The sequence below is a fragment of the Aspergillus versicolor genome, assembly GCF_001890125.1.
Source record: "Aspergillus versicolor CBS 583.65 unplaced genomic scaffold ASPVEscaffold_7, whole genome shotgun sequence".
In the NCBI taxonomy this organism is placed as follows: Eukaryota; Fungi; Ascomycota; class Eurotiomycetes; order Eurotiales; family Aspergillaceae; genus Aspergillus; species Aspergillus versicolor.
The window spans coordinates 688,116-702,940 of NW_024467530.1; the positions used below are offsets into that span (position 1 = coordinate 688,116).

General features: G+C 48.8%; 5 protein-coding genes across 5 annotated transcripts; 1 reads left to right on the forward strand and 4 right to left on the reverse strand.

Moving 5' to 3' along the window:
* Positions 1-1,750: 1,750 nt before the first annotated feature.
* ASPVEDRAFT_43594 (putative prefoldin subunit 2) lies at positions 1,751-2,472 on the reverse strand. Its single transcript, XM_040812853.1, has 4 exons — positions 2,372-2,472; positions 2,229-2,319; positions 1,961-2,153; positions 1,751-1,890 (listed from the first exon to the last, which is right to left on the reverse strand). Exons 1-4 carry the CDS (start codon positions 2,409-2,411, stop codon positions 1,858-1,860), a joined length of 357 nt encoding a protein of 118 aa, XP_040669893.1. The 5' UTR covers positions 2,412-2,472; the 3' UTR covers positions 1,751-1,857.
* Positions 2,473-6,103: 3,631 nt separating this feature from the next.
* On the reverse strand, positions 6,104-7,187 carry ASPVEDRAFT_43597 (putative oligosaccharyl transferase subunit Dad1; the record flags this gene model as incomplete). The annotated part of the gene is made up of 3 exons (XM_040812854.1): positions 6,104-6,498; positions 6,655-6,837; positions 6,951-7,187. Coding segments are annotated over 3 exons (484 nt in total), but the record flags the coding sequence as incomplete, so codon positions are not given.
* Positions 7,188-7,445: 258 nt separating this feature from the next.
* Positions 7,446-10,739, reverse strand: ASPVEDRAFT_43598 (putative C6 transcription factor). The gene is made up of 2 exons (XM_040812855.1): positions 9,738-10,739; positions 7,446-9,672 (listed from the first exon to the last, which is right to left on the reverse strand). The coding sequence occupies exons 1-2, from the start codon at positions 10,305-10,307 to the stop codon at positions 7,840-7,842; spliced, it is 2,403 nt and encodes an 800-aa protein (XP_040669895.1). The 5' UTR covers positions 10,308-10,739; the 3' UTR covers positions 7,446-7,839.
* Positions 10,740-11,550: 811 nt separating this feature from the next.
* On the reverse strand, positions 11,551-12,720 carry ASPVEDRAFT_30612 (putative mannosylphosphorylation protein (Mnn4); the record flags this gene model as incomplete). The annotated part of the gene is made up of 7 exons (XM_040810370.1): positions 11,551-11,596; positions 11,652-11,779; positions 11,834-12,145; positions 12,198-12,342; positions 12,397-12,453; positions 12,479-12,488; positions 12,567-12,720. The coding sequence occupies 7 exons, from the start codon at positions 12,718-12,720 to the stop codon at positions 11,551-11,553; spliced, it is 852 nt and encodes a 283-aa protein (XP_040669896.1).
* A 1,262-nt stretch (positions 12,721-13,982) lies between these two features.
* On the forward strand, positions 13,983-14,357 carry ASPVEDRAFT_136032 (uncharacterized protein; the record flags this gene model as incomplete). Its single annotated transcript, XM_040807257.1, has 3 exons — positions 13,983-14,016; positions 14,071-14,248; positions 14,315-14,357. Coding segments are annotated over 3 exons (255 nt in total), but the record flags the coding sequence as incomplete, so codon positions are not given.
* Positions 14,358-14,825: the final 468 nt, after the last annotated feature.

The following is a 14,825-nucleotide window of genomic DNA, read 5'->3' on the forward strand; positions in this document are numbered from 1 at the left end:
TGCGCAGGTGGGAGGGTAATCCGGCAAAAGAGCACGAGGCAATTGTCGGGTTATTCTTTTAGGATTCGAATGCTTGTGGAATAGATCTGGTGTGTCAGGTAAATAATTGGTCTGCTGGAGGGGAGCGTGGGAGATAGGGTAGGTAATTACTGGAGACGGCCGCGATGCGCGCAGCAGGCAATTGGCGAACCAGAAGTCCCTGGCTGAGGAGCACGATCACTGGCTGATGGAGATTCCAAGTACACGCGAAACAACGCCAGGAAACCCCGAAGACAATATAGATGGTCGTCCTCTAAACAAGAGAATGGACCTGGCGGCAGACGCTTCGGCGATTGGATGAATTGGATTGAATAATGCTCGAGAGGAGAAGGGGAAGAAAGAGGAAGAAGAGCTGCAGGGGATGTGTTGAACTGCTTTCTGAACCCATAGGATGAGTCTCTGTGACAGCCCTGGAACGTTTTGATACCTCCCAAACTGCCATTTAGGGTTAAGCGTGGGATGGTTCACGCCGCGGATGAAGGAAATGGAGGTGGGGGGCTGTATCTGTATTGTACCACACGTGACTTTAACATCAGAGCACCACCACCTCTATTCTTGACATCATCAACAGAGTAAACAGTGAGTAGTTACTTCACAGTATTTTTGCTATCATGAATATCATTGCTATCTTTATCATGATAGCTGGGTGGAATCAGAAGTTTCACCCAAATCTTCACAAGCAACCGCCGCAGATGGTTCGACAGCTCATATCCTTAGCCACGGATCCTGTCAGGGATCAGCTTAGGCGCCGGCTGACGTCCTATCAGTTCGTCCGTGGGATGAAAATCTCCGCCAGCTCTGGTCTCATTTCGAACAAACAGGCCAGTCCTGAGGGGTTTACCATGTTCTTCCCGCTTACCATGACCAGTGTTTCAAACAGGAGATGAAATCAAGATGTACGTCAGAAGGGACGAGGGGGGAATATGCAGCATGGAGCCTTTGCAACTAAAAATAAACGTCGCTCACAGCGGTGTCCTCTTGACTCTGCCCAGAGCGCCTATATTTCTGGAACTTGCATCACCAGAGCCCAGAACTCAGATTGAAAAGTCCCGACCTTTAATCATCTCAGGCTGATGTGAAGCGGCCAACGATGAAGCTAGGTGCATGCTGCATATCGGAAGTGCACTTACCCCAAATTGCCATCGAGAATTGCAGCCTCAAGACTAATAGGACTTCTGCAGCCAAGACAAACAGAGACTCACTTTAATGCCCTTGACAAACACTTATGTATTATATTGCGTGATCGGGCTTAATCAAATCGCCAACTCAGTCGTGGCAGCCTCCAATGTGCGCCTAATATGGATGCATAGGCGCCCTATCACGGTTGGCCAGGATGATGCACCAACTAACTCAGATAGGATATTCAAGTCTTCTGGACTCTCAAGTATGCGGGGCGAAAATGACATAAGTTTATGTTGGAGAACTAATGCAAGGTTTTGCATTGCTTCAGGCGGACAATTGTCATTTGAACAGCATATATCAACCATGCCAGCCTTGACCTTTAGGCATAAGTGCATGAGATGGCTCATCCTTCTCTTCCCATCCTCTCTTTGTCCCACTTCCCGGGGACTTTATCTAAGAACCTTCGATGGACAAGTCGCGAGACCTGAACATTCAGTGGAACATTCCAGTGTTCAAAGGATTAAGCACGCCAGGAATTTCGCTGTATCGAAAACTATACATAGATACCTAGCAAGCCAATACAATAGCTAACCCTTTGGCCTGCAGGCATCTGCGATCAAGTATATAGTACACTCGGCTTAGAGAGTGGAATCCATGAAGCGCGAATAAGCGAAATTTTATTCATAAATCATAATCTTATGGTTGTACAACTTGAATGTTATTCTTTTTCTGTTGAGCAAAAGGTCAGTAATTCTCTTGACAATATGGAGGATATGCCTAGAACGACCAGCGGACAAACCTTCCAACTGTCCATCTCCGCCTGCTTGGACTTGTACGACTTCAGCAATTCCTCCAACACCTGTTTCAGACCATCCGAATTTGTTTTCAACGTAGGTAAAACATCGCTGACTGTCCGCTCAACTAAAACTCCGTTCACCATCCGAAAGCATGTCCGATCTTGAGGCAGGGGTTCTAAGGTATCGATCACGAGTCTGCACACTTAGTATTAGACAACTGAAGGACTTCAATGGAGCCGTCGCAGAATAGAGAATCGGAATAAAACTTACTTGTGCTCCTCAGCCTCCGTCTCGATATCTCCGATCTTTTGGGCAAGCTGTTGGAGTGTGTTCTTGTAGGTGGTGTACTGGGTTTGAAGCTCTAATCGCCATTAGCCTCAGATCGTGAAACAAGAAACGCGCTATGTATTTACCTTGTTGCTTCTTTGGATTGATTTGCTGTTGACTGGCCATTTTGTCAGGGTATTGGTTGCGCAGTGTAAGTGCAAACCTGGAATCGTTTATGCGGGGCGGACTGTTATCGGCCACTTTTTAGCCAAGCCTCACTGAGCTACGAAGCACACCGTACACTGTAGATATCAGGAAACTGTACTTTCAACCACAACAGCAGTGACATACTATTCGAGCATTCCATCCGATGCTATATTAAATTTACAATTGGATAAAAGAGTAGAATATGCTAAATCCATTGTCAATGGAGTCCAGTAGCTACCGGAATAAATTACACGTGATCACATATTACCATGTTTGCATTGTTTGGTTTTTTATATCAAGCCCGCAGCTTCTGTTCTGATCAATAACTTTCTTCACCAACCGCCAGGAGGGTGATCCTTCTGGATATTACCAACTCTTCCACCTTCTGAGAAACTATATCTGTGTACTATACTTTTGGTATACCTTATTCACTATGGCGTCAAACGAGCCTCCCGCAAAAAGGCAGAAAAGCTCGAATCTTCCGGCGCCACTTCGAGATGCAAAGCGCAAGGATATCGACAACTGGGAGACGAACCGGATGCTCACCTCTGGTGTCGCCCAGAGACGCGATTTCGATGGCGATTTTATGCCCGAAGATGAGGAGGGCACTCGTGTCCATTTGCTCGTCCATGACCTTCGTCCACCCTTCCTCGATGGCCGCACGATCTTCACAAAGCAGCTGGAGCCCATCTCAGCAGTCCGCGACCCACAGAGTGATATGGCTGTCTTTAGCCGGAAGGGGAGCAAAGTTGTGCGAGACCGGCGGCAGCAGCGAGAGCGACAAAAGCAGGCGCAGGAAGCAACCACGGTTGCCGGCACCGCGCTGGGTAACCTGATGGGGGTGAAGGAAGACGAAGGTGACACTGCTGTCGCAATGCCTGTGGAGGATGTCTATAAGGGCGGGAATAAGTTTGCACAACATATGAAAAAGCAGGACGAGGGTGGCCAAAGCTCTTTCAGTAAGAGCAAAACGCTTCGCGAGCAACGAGAGTTCTTGCCAGCATTTGCAGTCCGGGAAGATCTTTTGCGGGTTATACGTGATAACCAGGTGGTTGTGGTTGTTGGGGAGACGGGCTCCGGAAAGACGACGCAACTCACACAGTTTCTCCATGAGGACGGCTACGGAAAGTTTGGAATGATCGGGTGTACACAACCCCGCCGGGTAGCTGCAATGAGCGTCGCAAAGCGAGTCAGTGAAGAGATGGAAGTTGACCTGGGAGATCTTGTTGGATACGCTATCAGATTCGAAGACTGCACCGGCCCGAACACGGCCATTAAGTATATGACGGATGGTGTTCTCCTTCGAGAGTCACTTGTCCAGACCGACCTTGACAAATACTCTTGTATTATTATGGATGAGGCACACGAGCGTGCGCTCAACACGGATGTTCTAATGGGTCTGCTAAAGAAGATATTGGCTCGGCGGAGAGATTTGAAATTGATCGTCACGTCAGCCACTATGAACGCCGACCGGTTTTCGAGGTTCTTTGGCGGTGCTCCAGAATTTATTATACCTGGGAGAACGTTTCCTGTTGATGTCCATTTCTCTCGCACCCCCTGCGAGGACTATGTCGATAGCGCTGTCAAGCAGGTCTTGGCAATCCACGTTTCACAAGGTCCCGGCGATATCCTTGTTTTTATGACGGGACAAGAAGACATCGAAGCAACTTGCGAGCTAGTCGATGAGAGATTGAAGCTGCTCAATGACCCGCCGAAACTCAGTATTCTTCCGATTTACAGTCAGATGCCGGCTGAGCAACAATCGAAGATTTTCGAACGAGCTGCCCCCGGAGTTCGAAAAGTGATCGTGGCCACGAACATTGCTGAAACCAGTCTGACAGTAGATGGTATCATGTTTGTTGTCGACTCAGGCTACTCGAAGCTGAAAGTGTATAACCCCAAGATGGGCATGGACACTCTTCAGATTACGCCGATCTCGCAGGCAAATGCCAATCAACGCTCTGGAAGAGCTGGTCGGACGGGACCTGGTAAAGCATATCGTCTGTACACGGAAGTGGCATACAAGAATGAGCTCTACCTGCAAACGATCCCAGAAATTCAGCGAACTAGCCTTTCTAACACGGTGCTGCTCCTCAAATCACTTGGTGTGAAAGATCTACTGGATTTTGATTTCATGGATCCGCCTCCCCAGGAAACGATCTCAACCTCACTTTTCGAGCTTTGGTCTCTAGGAGCCCTTGACAACCTGGGTGACCTCACACCGTTAGGGCGGCAGATGACCCCATTTCCAATGGACCCCCCCCTGGCCAAACTCATCATCATGGCGTCAGAGCAGTACGGCTGCAGCGAGGAAATGTTGACGATTGTGTCCATGCTGTCGGTGCCTAACGTCTTCTACCGACCCAAGGAGAGACAAGAAGAGTCTGATGCGGCGCGTGAAAAATTCTTCGTTCCCGAGTCAGATCATCTAACTCTCCTCCACGTTTACTCCCAGTGGAAGTCCAACGGATTCTCCGACCACTGGTGTACAAAACATTTCCTACACGCTAAAACCCTGCGAAGGGCGAAGGAAGTTCGTGACCAGCTCAACGACATCATGGTTATGCAGAAAATGCCGCTCATCACCTGTGGAACCGACTGGGATGAAATTCGCAAATGTATTTGTTCCGGCTACTATCACCAAGCTGCGCGAGTCAAGGGAATTGGCGAGTTCCTCAACCTCCGCACCAGTGTTAGCATGGCGCTACACCCGACCAGCGCTCTCTACGGGCTAGGCTATGTACCAGAATACGTGGTCTACCACGAACTCATCCTCACAAGTAAAGAGTACATGTCCACTGTGACCGCAGTTGATCCTCACGTAAGTACCACCTTACTCCTCTTCCCATTGGAAAGGCAATCCAGCTAACAGCCACTTAGTGGCTCGCAGAACTGGGAGGCGTCTTCTATTCCGTCAAAGAAAAAGGCTACTCACACCGAGAGCGCCGCGTCACAGAACTCGAGTTCAACCGCCGCATGGAAATCGAAAGCCAAATCGCAGCGGACCGCGAACGCGCCGCCGCCGACAAACAGCGCGAAAAGGAGAAAACCGAGCTCTCTAGACGAAAGAATGAAGTTGAAGTTGGGTCTGTCGTACGCAGGCCCGCTGCGGCAGCGCGGAAGGTTGGTGGGGGTGTAACCGCTACTTCGTCGCCGCGCAATAGTCCTTCTGGTGGCGGCCGTGGTGGTGGGAGTGTGGTGAAAAAGCCACAGATTAAGCGCAAAGGTGGACGCGCGTTCTGAGGTGCCAGTACAGAGTATTACGTCTACTCTGTGGATGCCTTTAATAACCAGGTCTGCTTCCGTTGTTATAATGCGGAGCTATCGACAAATGATCCCGGTTGCTTAACCCAGCCGTACTTTGGCGCGCTTATGGTATCGAGCTATGAACGCCTGATCTCTGGGGCGTCTCGGCGGGAATTCATTCCCAGGAACTTTGCACGCGGAGGAAACCGCTGATAACGAGTACTCTTTGAGAAACGCAGACTCCGGGTCTGTCGAAGCGACCTTTCTAACCGGAACGTGGATACGGGACATTTCTAACCGGAACGTGGATACGGCGAGCCTCTCACAGCGCCTTGTCCACATAGCAACGCTAAAACTGCATCGATCATGTTGGGAAATAGAATACATCTAGACTACCTATACATAATATACCCATATTGAATATGCTAGGTTCACCTTGGTTCTTATTGCAGATAGATCGCACTGCCCTAGTTGGTAACTGTTGGAAGTCTAGTAACATTTTTTCCTATATCCGACGTAAAGTAGATACGCTATGGTATACAAATATCCAGCCCCCATAAAATGAAGGCACATGATGATAAGAAAACAATCATGTCAGAATAATTCCGCCAGGGAAATACTCCCCTCCTTCAGTATCTGAGTGTAACCCTTTCAGGTAATGTCTGTCAGACACAAGGTAACCCAAGTAGACAATCCACTCATCCTCCACCATAAAAAAAGTAGGTTCAGCCATTTTGAACTCAGCCCCAGCTTAGTTTATGAAATTAATACAGAAGAAATGCAGAATCAAGCTCCCGAAAATATAGTCGGCGAATGCTCTGTACATAACAGCAACGCATTAGCACATATCCACATCAAATAAACGTATTCTTGTTCTCCAGTTATAGTGCAAGCGAATATGCATCCAATCCACCACAAACAGAAGGAAAGTGCAAAAGAGAAAAAAAAGAAAGATAGGTGGGGGCAAATCTCACCTCTCATGCGAAACATTACCATCCTTAACCCCCTCACCACGACCAACAACAGTCTTCGATCCCTTCGCCGGACCAGAGCCCTTACTCGCAGAATCTGTCGCCGGATTCGTCTGCATGCGCAAACTAGCCGTGAGAACGAATTGGCCGACAGCGGCGCAGAATCCACTCAGGAAGGCGTTGAAGGGCTATCCGCAAAGACACCAGGTTAGCATTGACTGATAAGATTCGCGGCGCAGAAAACAAAAGCACTCAAGTAGAATAAAGAGTAGCAGGATAGAAACATGAGGAAGACACATACATAGTTCCCCGCCAAAACACAATACGCAAACTGCACGCCTCCGACGAGAATCAGGAAAGCCATGAAGGCATCTAGGAGCATTGTGCGCTGCGGCGTAGTCGTCAGGTACTGCTGCCAGACATTGATAGCGATATCGGAGATGGAGGAGTTCGCGGATAGCGTTTTGGGCCCTGAGGAGAGTGTGGTGGGTGTTGATGATCCCGACGGGGAAGCGGAGGTAGCTGCGGCTGCGCGTTTGGCCGGCATTGTTGTTGATTATTCTTCGGTTTTTGTGGCTGTTGAGACGGAGGGTATATGGGATCTTATACCGATGTGGAGAGCGAAAAAGGGGTGCTGAGTTGGTCGATTGGGTTGATTGCAATGGGGTGGACGTGGTCTGGAGTAGCGGAGCTATGGCAAGCTGTCCAGTCTGGATAGAGTTGCCCGCACGTGACCTACCGCGGAGGTATAAGTATAGCCCTCTCCGTCACGTAAAAGATGATGATTTATGCGTGAGTAGTAATTAAAAGGCATGCGGAATTAATTGAAAAATTTGAATGGATGTATTTTCTGTATTTCCTTCTAGTATGATACCGAGTCTCGGTGACATAACAATGGAATACATATCCATTGTACAAAATTCAGCCAGGAGATTGTCATACAGAGCTAACATAATGCAAAAAAGTTAGCGAATCGACATGGCTGCATCTAGAAAACCATTAACTCCGTCCTGGCTTATAGGCTTTCATATCTAATATAAGGGCAAAGTATGCCGTGAATATCTGTTGATACTAGATATGGGTATCTCAACGTTTAGAGGCTCAAAGGCAATAATACAAAGATAGGTATATAATAGCAGACATGGGATCCAATTATATAAAAAGGATAGCCAGTTCGTCCATGACAGGCGTCAAGCCACCCACCCAGTGACATCGCCCATGGGGTTATTACCCTGGTCGAGCTGGAACTCCCGCAGCACCTGGTCCCATTCCGGAAAATTGGCCGCTGGATTAGAAGGTTCTAGTGGGATGCCGGCCATTTGTTCATTAGACATGGATATGGGAACATTCATATTCGCTTGAGTTTGTGGTGCTGTTGAGCTAAGGCTCGCAGGAATGGCAAAGAAGTTGCCTTCTGGAAACAGTGATTGGATCGCACCCATAGGACCCTGTGTGATATCAAAGTCCAGTGGGCCTTGGGACGGATCCCAATCCATCGGCGGCGCCGCAGCTACCAACCTTGAATGTTCCGGAAAATGCGACGAGAAAGGCGATCCTATAGAAGGCCGGTCATACTGTGCGGAAACAGGTATTGCGCTTCGGGCAGCGGCTTGCTGATTTTCAACATGAGCCGCTAGCTCTTCTAGTTGCTTCTTTCTCAGGGCACCTGCTCGTTTCATAAGTCTGGCAAGTGGCCTCCAAAGCATCCCTTTCCGCTGTTTAGCGGTCCGTAGCCAATCGTCATAAACAGTTGTCACCGCGATCCATGCACGATCCGTCAGAGGGCTCAATGGGCGCACGCAGAGTTCAGCCAGCACCATGGCGATAGCGTGCCACTGCATATACGCATCAAACATCCAGCTCCACTTCTTTGTGTTCTCGTCTTCTTTGATTAAACGAGAAAACTCGGTAACCTCAATGGATGTAATAAATAAGCTTTCCCGAGACTCATGGCTGATTTGCGATTCAAGATCCTGGCGTGTTATCGGGTGGTGTATCACAAGCCACATTTTCGTGAGAACTAGGCGCGCAACTGTCGCACTAATCCACTGTATCGGATCTGACATGTTGCAATGTTTCAGATATTGCTCTTCGATGTGCATATTCACAGTTTGTACTACATTGCCGCAGTTTTCCGGAGTGGGTCCTGAAACAGCTCCGCTAGTATTTGGGCATGTATAGGCCACCCTTCGAAGAGCATAGCAGATATCGCACCGCACGAGGAAGAAGGTCATGTCGGTAAAACCTACTTTCGGCTTCGGTCGCTCTTTCATATAGGGAGAAATGTCGTCATCGTTGATATTTAAGGGAAGTCTGGTATCAAACATTCGATCGTGGATTTGCACATCAGTCCCATGGTCCTCGGAAGATCGAAGGTCAAGTAGAACAACGTGCCACCACAGTCTCCGGCGCATTTCAGCGTCAAAAGGCCTTAAATTAAAATTGTTTCCATCCCGATGTAAACCGAGTCCTTGTGCCAGGCGAAGTATAAGGGATGACATTGACCAGACGAACTTAGTGTCATCGTCTCGGCGAACAGCGTTCAAAAAGATCACTGCAGCCTGCATCAATGTCAGGGTTTGGGTGTTCAACAGATTAGCTTTGGACAGTGCTTGCTCCACAGCGAACCGATAACGGCCGACTAGGGTGTCACGGGCTTCTCCTAACTCAGCCATACACTGCTCAGGAGACATGCTGACGATTGCTGCGAAGTACATAGCGAGTACCAAGGCCTCATTGTTCTTATCCAAAGCATCTGGGGACCGCGCAGCTGTTGTGAACAGTTGATGGGCTGCGGGGCCATGAACCACGGGCAGTAACGGTTTGACATTCTCCGCGTAAATTTCCCATAGCACCGGAACTTTACCCGGGAGCGGGTGGAAATTTCGGAGAGAGCGGGCAAGAGAATAGAAGCCAAAGAGCATTCCATCATGAGGCGTAGAGTAGCTAGAAGATGACCCTGGTGAGGAGTGGTCCTCTTCATCAGAAGACGAATGGTCAAGAATATCCTGCAATTCCTCGATCTAGTTCAGAGCCAGCATCAGCATTTAGCTGACACAAAACCACACGAGCTAGGAAAATAACCAACCTGATCTCCAAGACTTGCCCAAAACCGATTGCTCACATATCGGCTCCGATTATCTTCAATAACGAGTCTTCCGAACTCGTGCTCCAACGATGGCATTTGCCCCGCCGCGCCCGCGGCAGCAACTGGACATCCACCCTCACCCTCTTCATGACGAGAAGGCTGAGGCCTAGCAGGCGGGTCGCCACGTTGTTGAGGGGGCGACGGCGTAGCTTGAGTATTGGAGTTTGTCATAGCGGCCTCGACTATATTTTCGAGTTGCTGCAGCCGCGTTAGCAGCTCTGCATTTTCAGCTGGCTGCCGCTTCACTTTGCGCGGCGCGCGGCCTGGCGGGGGGAAGATGCATTCAATGCCCGCCTTGACGCAATTCGAACACGGGGACCTTTTGTCGCAGCGGACCTTCCTTCGGCGACAGGTGATGCAGCTCCGTAGAGCCAGAGCATCTTGAGATGCATGCTTATGAGAGGCTGGAGGAGGGGGGTTCTCGCTTCCTTCGCCCTGGGTAAACGATGTGGAGGTTGAGCTGTGGGTTCCGAATTCCGGTGCAGGCTGAATTGGCGGCGAGAACGACATGGCGACTAGGCGATGGAGGATGTGACAGCTTCCACGCCGTGCCACATCGTCAATGTAAGGGCTGCTGGGGGTGGAAGCGGGGGACAGAAGAGAGAAGAGGGAAAGATCCAGAAGAGAGCGAAAAGAGCCAACCAGGCGGAACTCAGCAGTTCACCAGCATTCTTCAGTACGAGGTGCTCCTTGCAGGCAGGTAGCTTCAAGGTCTAGACGGCGTCCTCGGTGTTTCCGTCAACTCTGGAAGGCTGGAACAAAGGCAGAAGTGGAAGTGGGTTCTGGAGATCGCCTGGGCACGACGAGCTCATAGTGGGGGCTCGTGTTTATTGGTTGGTTCACTTTGCGATCAGGCCCCCGCACTGCCTATCCGCTGACTAAGGGATTGGCTGTCAGGCCCTCAGATCGAGTCGAGACATCAAACCATCGAGTCAATTCTTATGTCGGGCTTTAGCATAGACACTACGGAGTCCACTGGACAGATATTGCGTTATATTGGCATTGGTACACCGCATTATCGAGCTTTCCCCGGCCTTGTCTAGATGCGGTGAATACCCCGAGATCCCAGATCCGGAGGTCCAACCACTTACTCTCGGCATCCAGCAGTGAACAAGGTCCTGACCGCCATAGTAAAGTTCGAAAGACGAGATAGGGACCATTCCTTCGACTGGGGTCGGACGAACAATAGTCTTTAGTCGCATTATTATCCCCTAACCGGCAATTCAAAATTGTACCTTGTGCTTGGTTTTCCAGCCACTTTCATCACCGCATTCCCTGTGATACAACCTCAACGGGGCTACTCGTATCAGTTACACAGTCGATAGGGTTAGATGGAGGAGGTCTAAAAAGAGGAGGCTGGATGTGGAAACATTAAACGATCAGAGTATATATATGCATTAACTATAACAGTAGATGGTATTGAAACATCGACACGATATCAGTAACTCTCAAATGCAAGCCTCGGACAAGGCTATTATGCTGTGCGCCTGCAAACCAAAGCTCCAAAAAATAGCCAACCAAATCCAAAAGCGCCAGTGTGCACAGGGGTTCGCATTATATATGGTTAAATCTGTAATTAAACGACGGCCAAACCGTCAAGGCCTAGAACTGACATTGATGCCATATAAATGTTTAAGTGGCGTGGTTCGAACTGGCACCTCGGGGACCTTCCGGCGTCGAGCCAATAATCTACTGTTTCTTTGAAAGGGTGCGGTCAGCGTAAGTCCAAAAACCAAGACCACGGAGCTTAAACTCACTGGATTTTCTCCCATACACTAGTCTTTTCGTTAAATTGGTGGCTAGGGAGCATGTTAGTAATAATATAACGAGGCAATCAGGCGATTGCAAACATACCCTTGGTAGTTGGTTTTGGTTAGGGCTTTCGGGCCGTACTCGTCTTGAAGAAGCTTCGTGTATGCATATGGAATTTTCGCGGGAACCCCTTCGAAATAGGTGTTTCTGAGTGGATATATTTCGGACTCCTAGAAGAAGTCAGCTTCTGTTCTGTCCGTTGGGAATTGGCACCTTGCACTCACATCAAAATTATGGTAGTCCTTGCACATCAGGGCACCAGGGTCGCCGTTTGCTCGGCGCTCATCGTCTGTCCGTACAGCTGTGATATCGACAAATAATCCGGACGAAGTGTCTATCCACCTTCCGTCAATGACGTTCGCCGTATCCGATTTTGACCGAATAACATAGTAAGGGTTGATTTCCAGAAGATAGGTCCGTCCACCTTCGACATCAGGAAGATCGAAATGATGCTCGGTCATGTTATAGTAGTCGGCAAGGAAGTGAATCACAGGCTCGTTAATCTGGACGTCGAGATCGTTGTCCCACGGAAAGATCTACTCCCGTCAGTAAAAATGTCCACAACTAAACGCCTTCGAACCATGTCACCTTTTGATTCCACCACCAAGCCAGAAGTGATCCATGCATTATCCAGGTTTCGGCACGGAGGTCCGCCATCGTTGATAAGTATGTTTGGATGAGCGCAGATAAGTGCGGAAGCGTTTCGTTATCGGATAGGGGTTCCTCCGCAAACCTGCAATTGGAATCAGTCACATTCAATGGAAATAATGAGACTAGGGGTACAAACCGCCCATCATAGTGATAGTGGAAGCTGATGGGAATCGGCATTAGCGTATTGCAAAATCTGTGAAGACCGGTAGGTAACATACGAAGATTCCTCTGATATCGAGTTAGCGAGCTATGTCTGAGCGTACAATCAAATGCAGCTAGGCTAGAAACATGGTAGAAGAGACTCACGGAAATATTTTGGCGCGGATTCCTCAGCCTGTCCGCTATAAACCTTGGGCAATTTATCCCTTACATCCTCGAAAGTGACTTCGACATCACCCTCCGCTTGGACTAATAACAACCCGGCGAGAGCAAGGAGAAACAGGAAGGCTAACGGGCGCATTGCGAGAAACCCAGCAAGTTCCGAAATCACTCGGATTCGGGGCTCGCTTCTCTAGAAATCACGGCGATTTCATACAGATAACGGGGCTAAAGTGCCAGATATCACGGTGTCGGTGTGGGAAACGATAGGAGAGTAGGCATTGGGCGACAGGTTATTAATATGAAAGGACGAGAGCCGGAGACTGGGCCCATCCAAGAGCCCACCAAAAGTCCAAGAGCCAATTCCAAGTTCGGGCTGCTGAGTGAGGCCGCGACGCTCGCTTCTGGTTCCTAACGGTGATGTCGTGTGCTCAGTTGCCGGAGCCAGCTGTGAGTGGCCGCGCCTGGGCAGCCCTGTGGAGACTGGACTGCCACTACGGGTTTGCAATTTTCGCAATTCATGGCACGTTTCGTGTATTTCCGGATAGATCTTTCGCTATATAATTCGTGAGCGTGGAGATGATTTCCCCAGATTTTATAGAAGACGATGATCATTTTCTTCAACCGCCGTCAGCCATAGGATTGACGATGCGCTTGTGCGGTGGGGGCTGTTTCTGCAGACAGCCGGTGCCTATCGTCGACGTCAGATCGCTGGTACTGCTCCACCGAGAGAAGCCCGCCGAATCAACGACGAAACGCAGCCTCTTGGCACCAAACATGAACGTTGGAACAGCTGCTCTAAGACCGTTCAGGTTGCACCGCAGAGTATGGGCGTGGGACCTCACTGCGACAAGCGGATTCTTGAATATACTAGACACAGTGGGCAGATTGAAGACCCCGCCCCTCAGAAATGGCCCCAAATATCCGGCATGACGATCTTAGCACTCAGTACCTACATACTAGTAGAGATACTGTAGGTGTGCCTGGACATAAAATTTTCCCATATGGTAAGTATACGATCCAGATGGAAAAAAAAAATTGAAACAACTATCAAAAGAACTTTCACTTCACTTTGAGCCGAATTCCCCCTTTTCTCCATCTGCCACGTTGGATTATTGTAAGTCGCCAGCAGCATGGTATAGTGATATGCTCTCCATCTAGGAATATGGACGATGCAGATATGGAACTAAAGAATCCAGGCCCGAATCTAAGTGTAAAGGACATTGGTTGTGTGTGTGAATCTCATGCTTGGGTGAGGGCGCACGAATATTCCCTCAATGGACGTGGCGAGCTATGACGCTCAATTCTATCAACTCTGGAATATATAGGGGGTGTAAGTTTATTCGAGTGGGCATTGATTGAATCTCAAGCTAAATTCAACAATCACTACACGAAGTGTCTCAGCTTCCTGAACTGTCCAAAAAGGAGCCTTCTACTAGTAAGTTGGGGATCGAGCTAGGATGCGCGATTGCCATATTAACGCCCGTATTAGAGGCTGTTACAGACAACTTTAGAGATAAAGATGATGATTTTCAGAAGTCAACCTCAAACTCCGAGTCACGATTGGTTGAAGGCGTATATTCTGATAGAAATAAAGCACCGTCGCTGCAGGATAGGGAGAAGGCAAGCTCAGAGAAGGTGGACGTTGAAGGCGGTTCGTCAAGTAGCGTGTATGCCACAAATACCTTTACGAATATCCACAACAGCTAAACAAAGACCAACAAAATATCGCATAGCGCCGACAACATTAGGAGGGGGAATCCGTCTGGGGCCGCTTAGACAGATGCTTGTGCTACAAAGTACCATAGTACCTAGTATTCGCCTGCCAGGTCTTGGTTGGGGACCTAGGCCATTTACTTTGTTTCCGTTTTCATGATTTTTTAATGATGAACAACTTGTCAACTTATATTTGACCTGGAAGTAGCAGATTGTTTATTTTGTTCTCAATCTTCAAGAATGGGACGATTTGGTATCTCACACTTGAAGTTTGCCTGAATGTACAGTTGAAAGGAATGGTTTTCGCAATGGCCTGTAATTGTGAGCCTTGGGTAAGTGATGAAAAACAATACTCAGATTGCTTTAGCATAGAAATTTAGTATTCCCACTATGTGGTTAATGTGGTTGACTTCACAATTGTGGACAGTCGCACATTTTATGCCCTGGACAGGAATTTCAAGATAGATCAAACGGGAGCTTCGGGCGACAGCCGATGTCCCTATTTGTTGTGAGCCGCACTATCAAACAGCC

Bases quoted from the DNA above. Each gene is read 5' to 3' on its own strand.
- ASPVEDRAFT_43598 (XM_040812855.1), bottom strand. From the start codon at position 10,307: ATGTCGTTCTCGCCGCCAATTCAGCCTGCACCGGAATTCGGAACCCAC. The intron at 9,673-9,737 runs GTTGGTTATTTT...GCTCTGAACTAG, and splicing joins GGGCAAGTCTTGGAGATCAG to ATCGAGGAATTGCAGGATAT.
- ASPVEDRAFT_43594 (XM_040812853.1), bottom strand. From the start codon at position 2,411: ATGGCCAGTCAACAGCAAATCAATCCAAAGAAGCAACAAG. The intron at 2,154-2,228 runs GTAAGTTTTATT...CTAAGTGTGCAG, and splicing joins ACGGAGGCTGAGGAGCACAA to ACTCGTGATCGATACCTTAG. The intron at 1,891-1,960 runs GTTTGTCCGCTG...TTTGCTCAACAG, and splicing joins CGGAGATGGACAGTTGGAAG to AAAAAGAATAACATTCAAGT.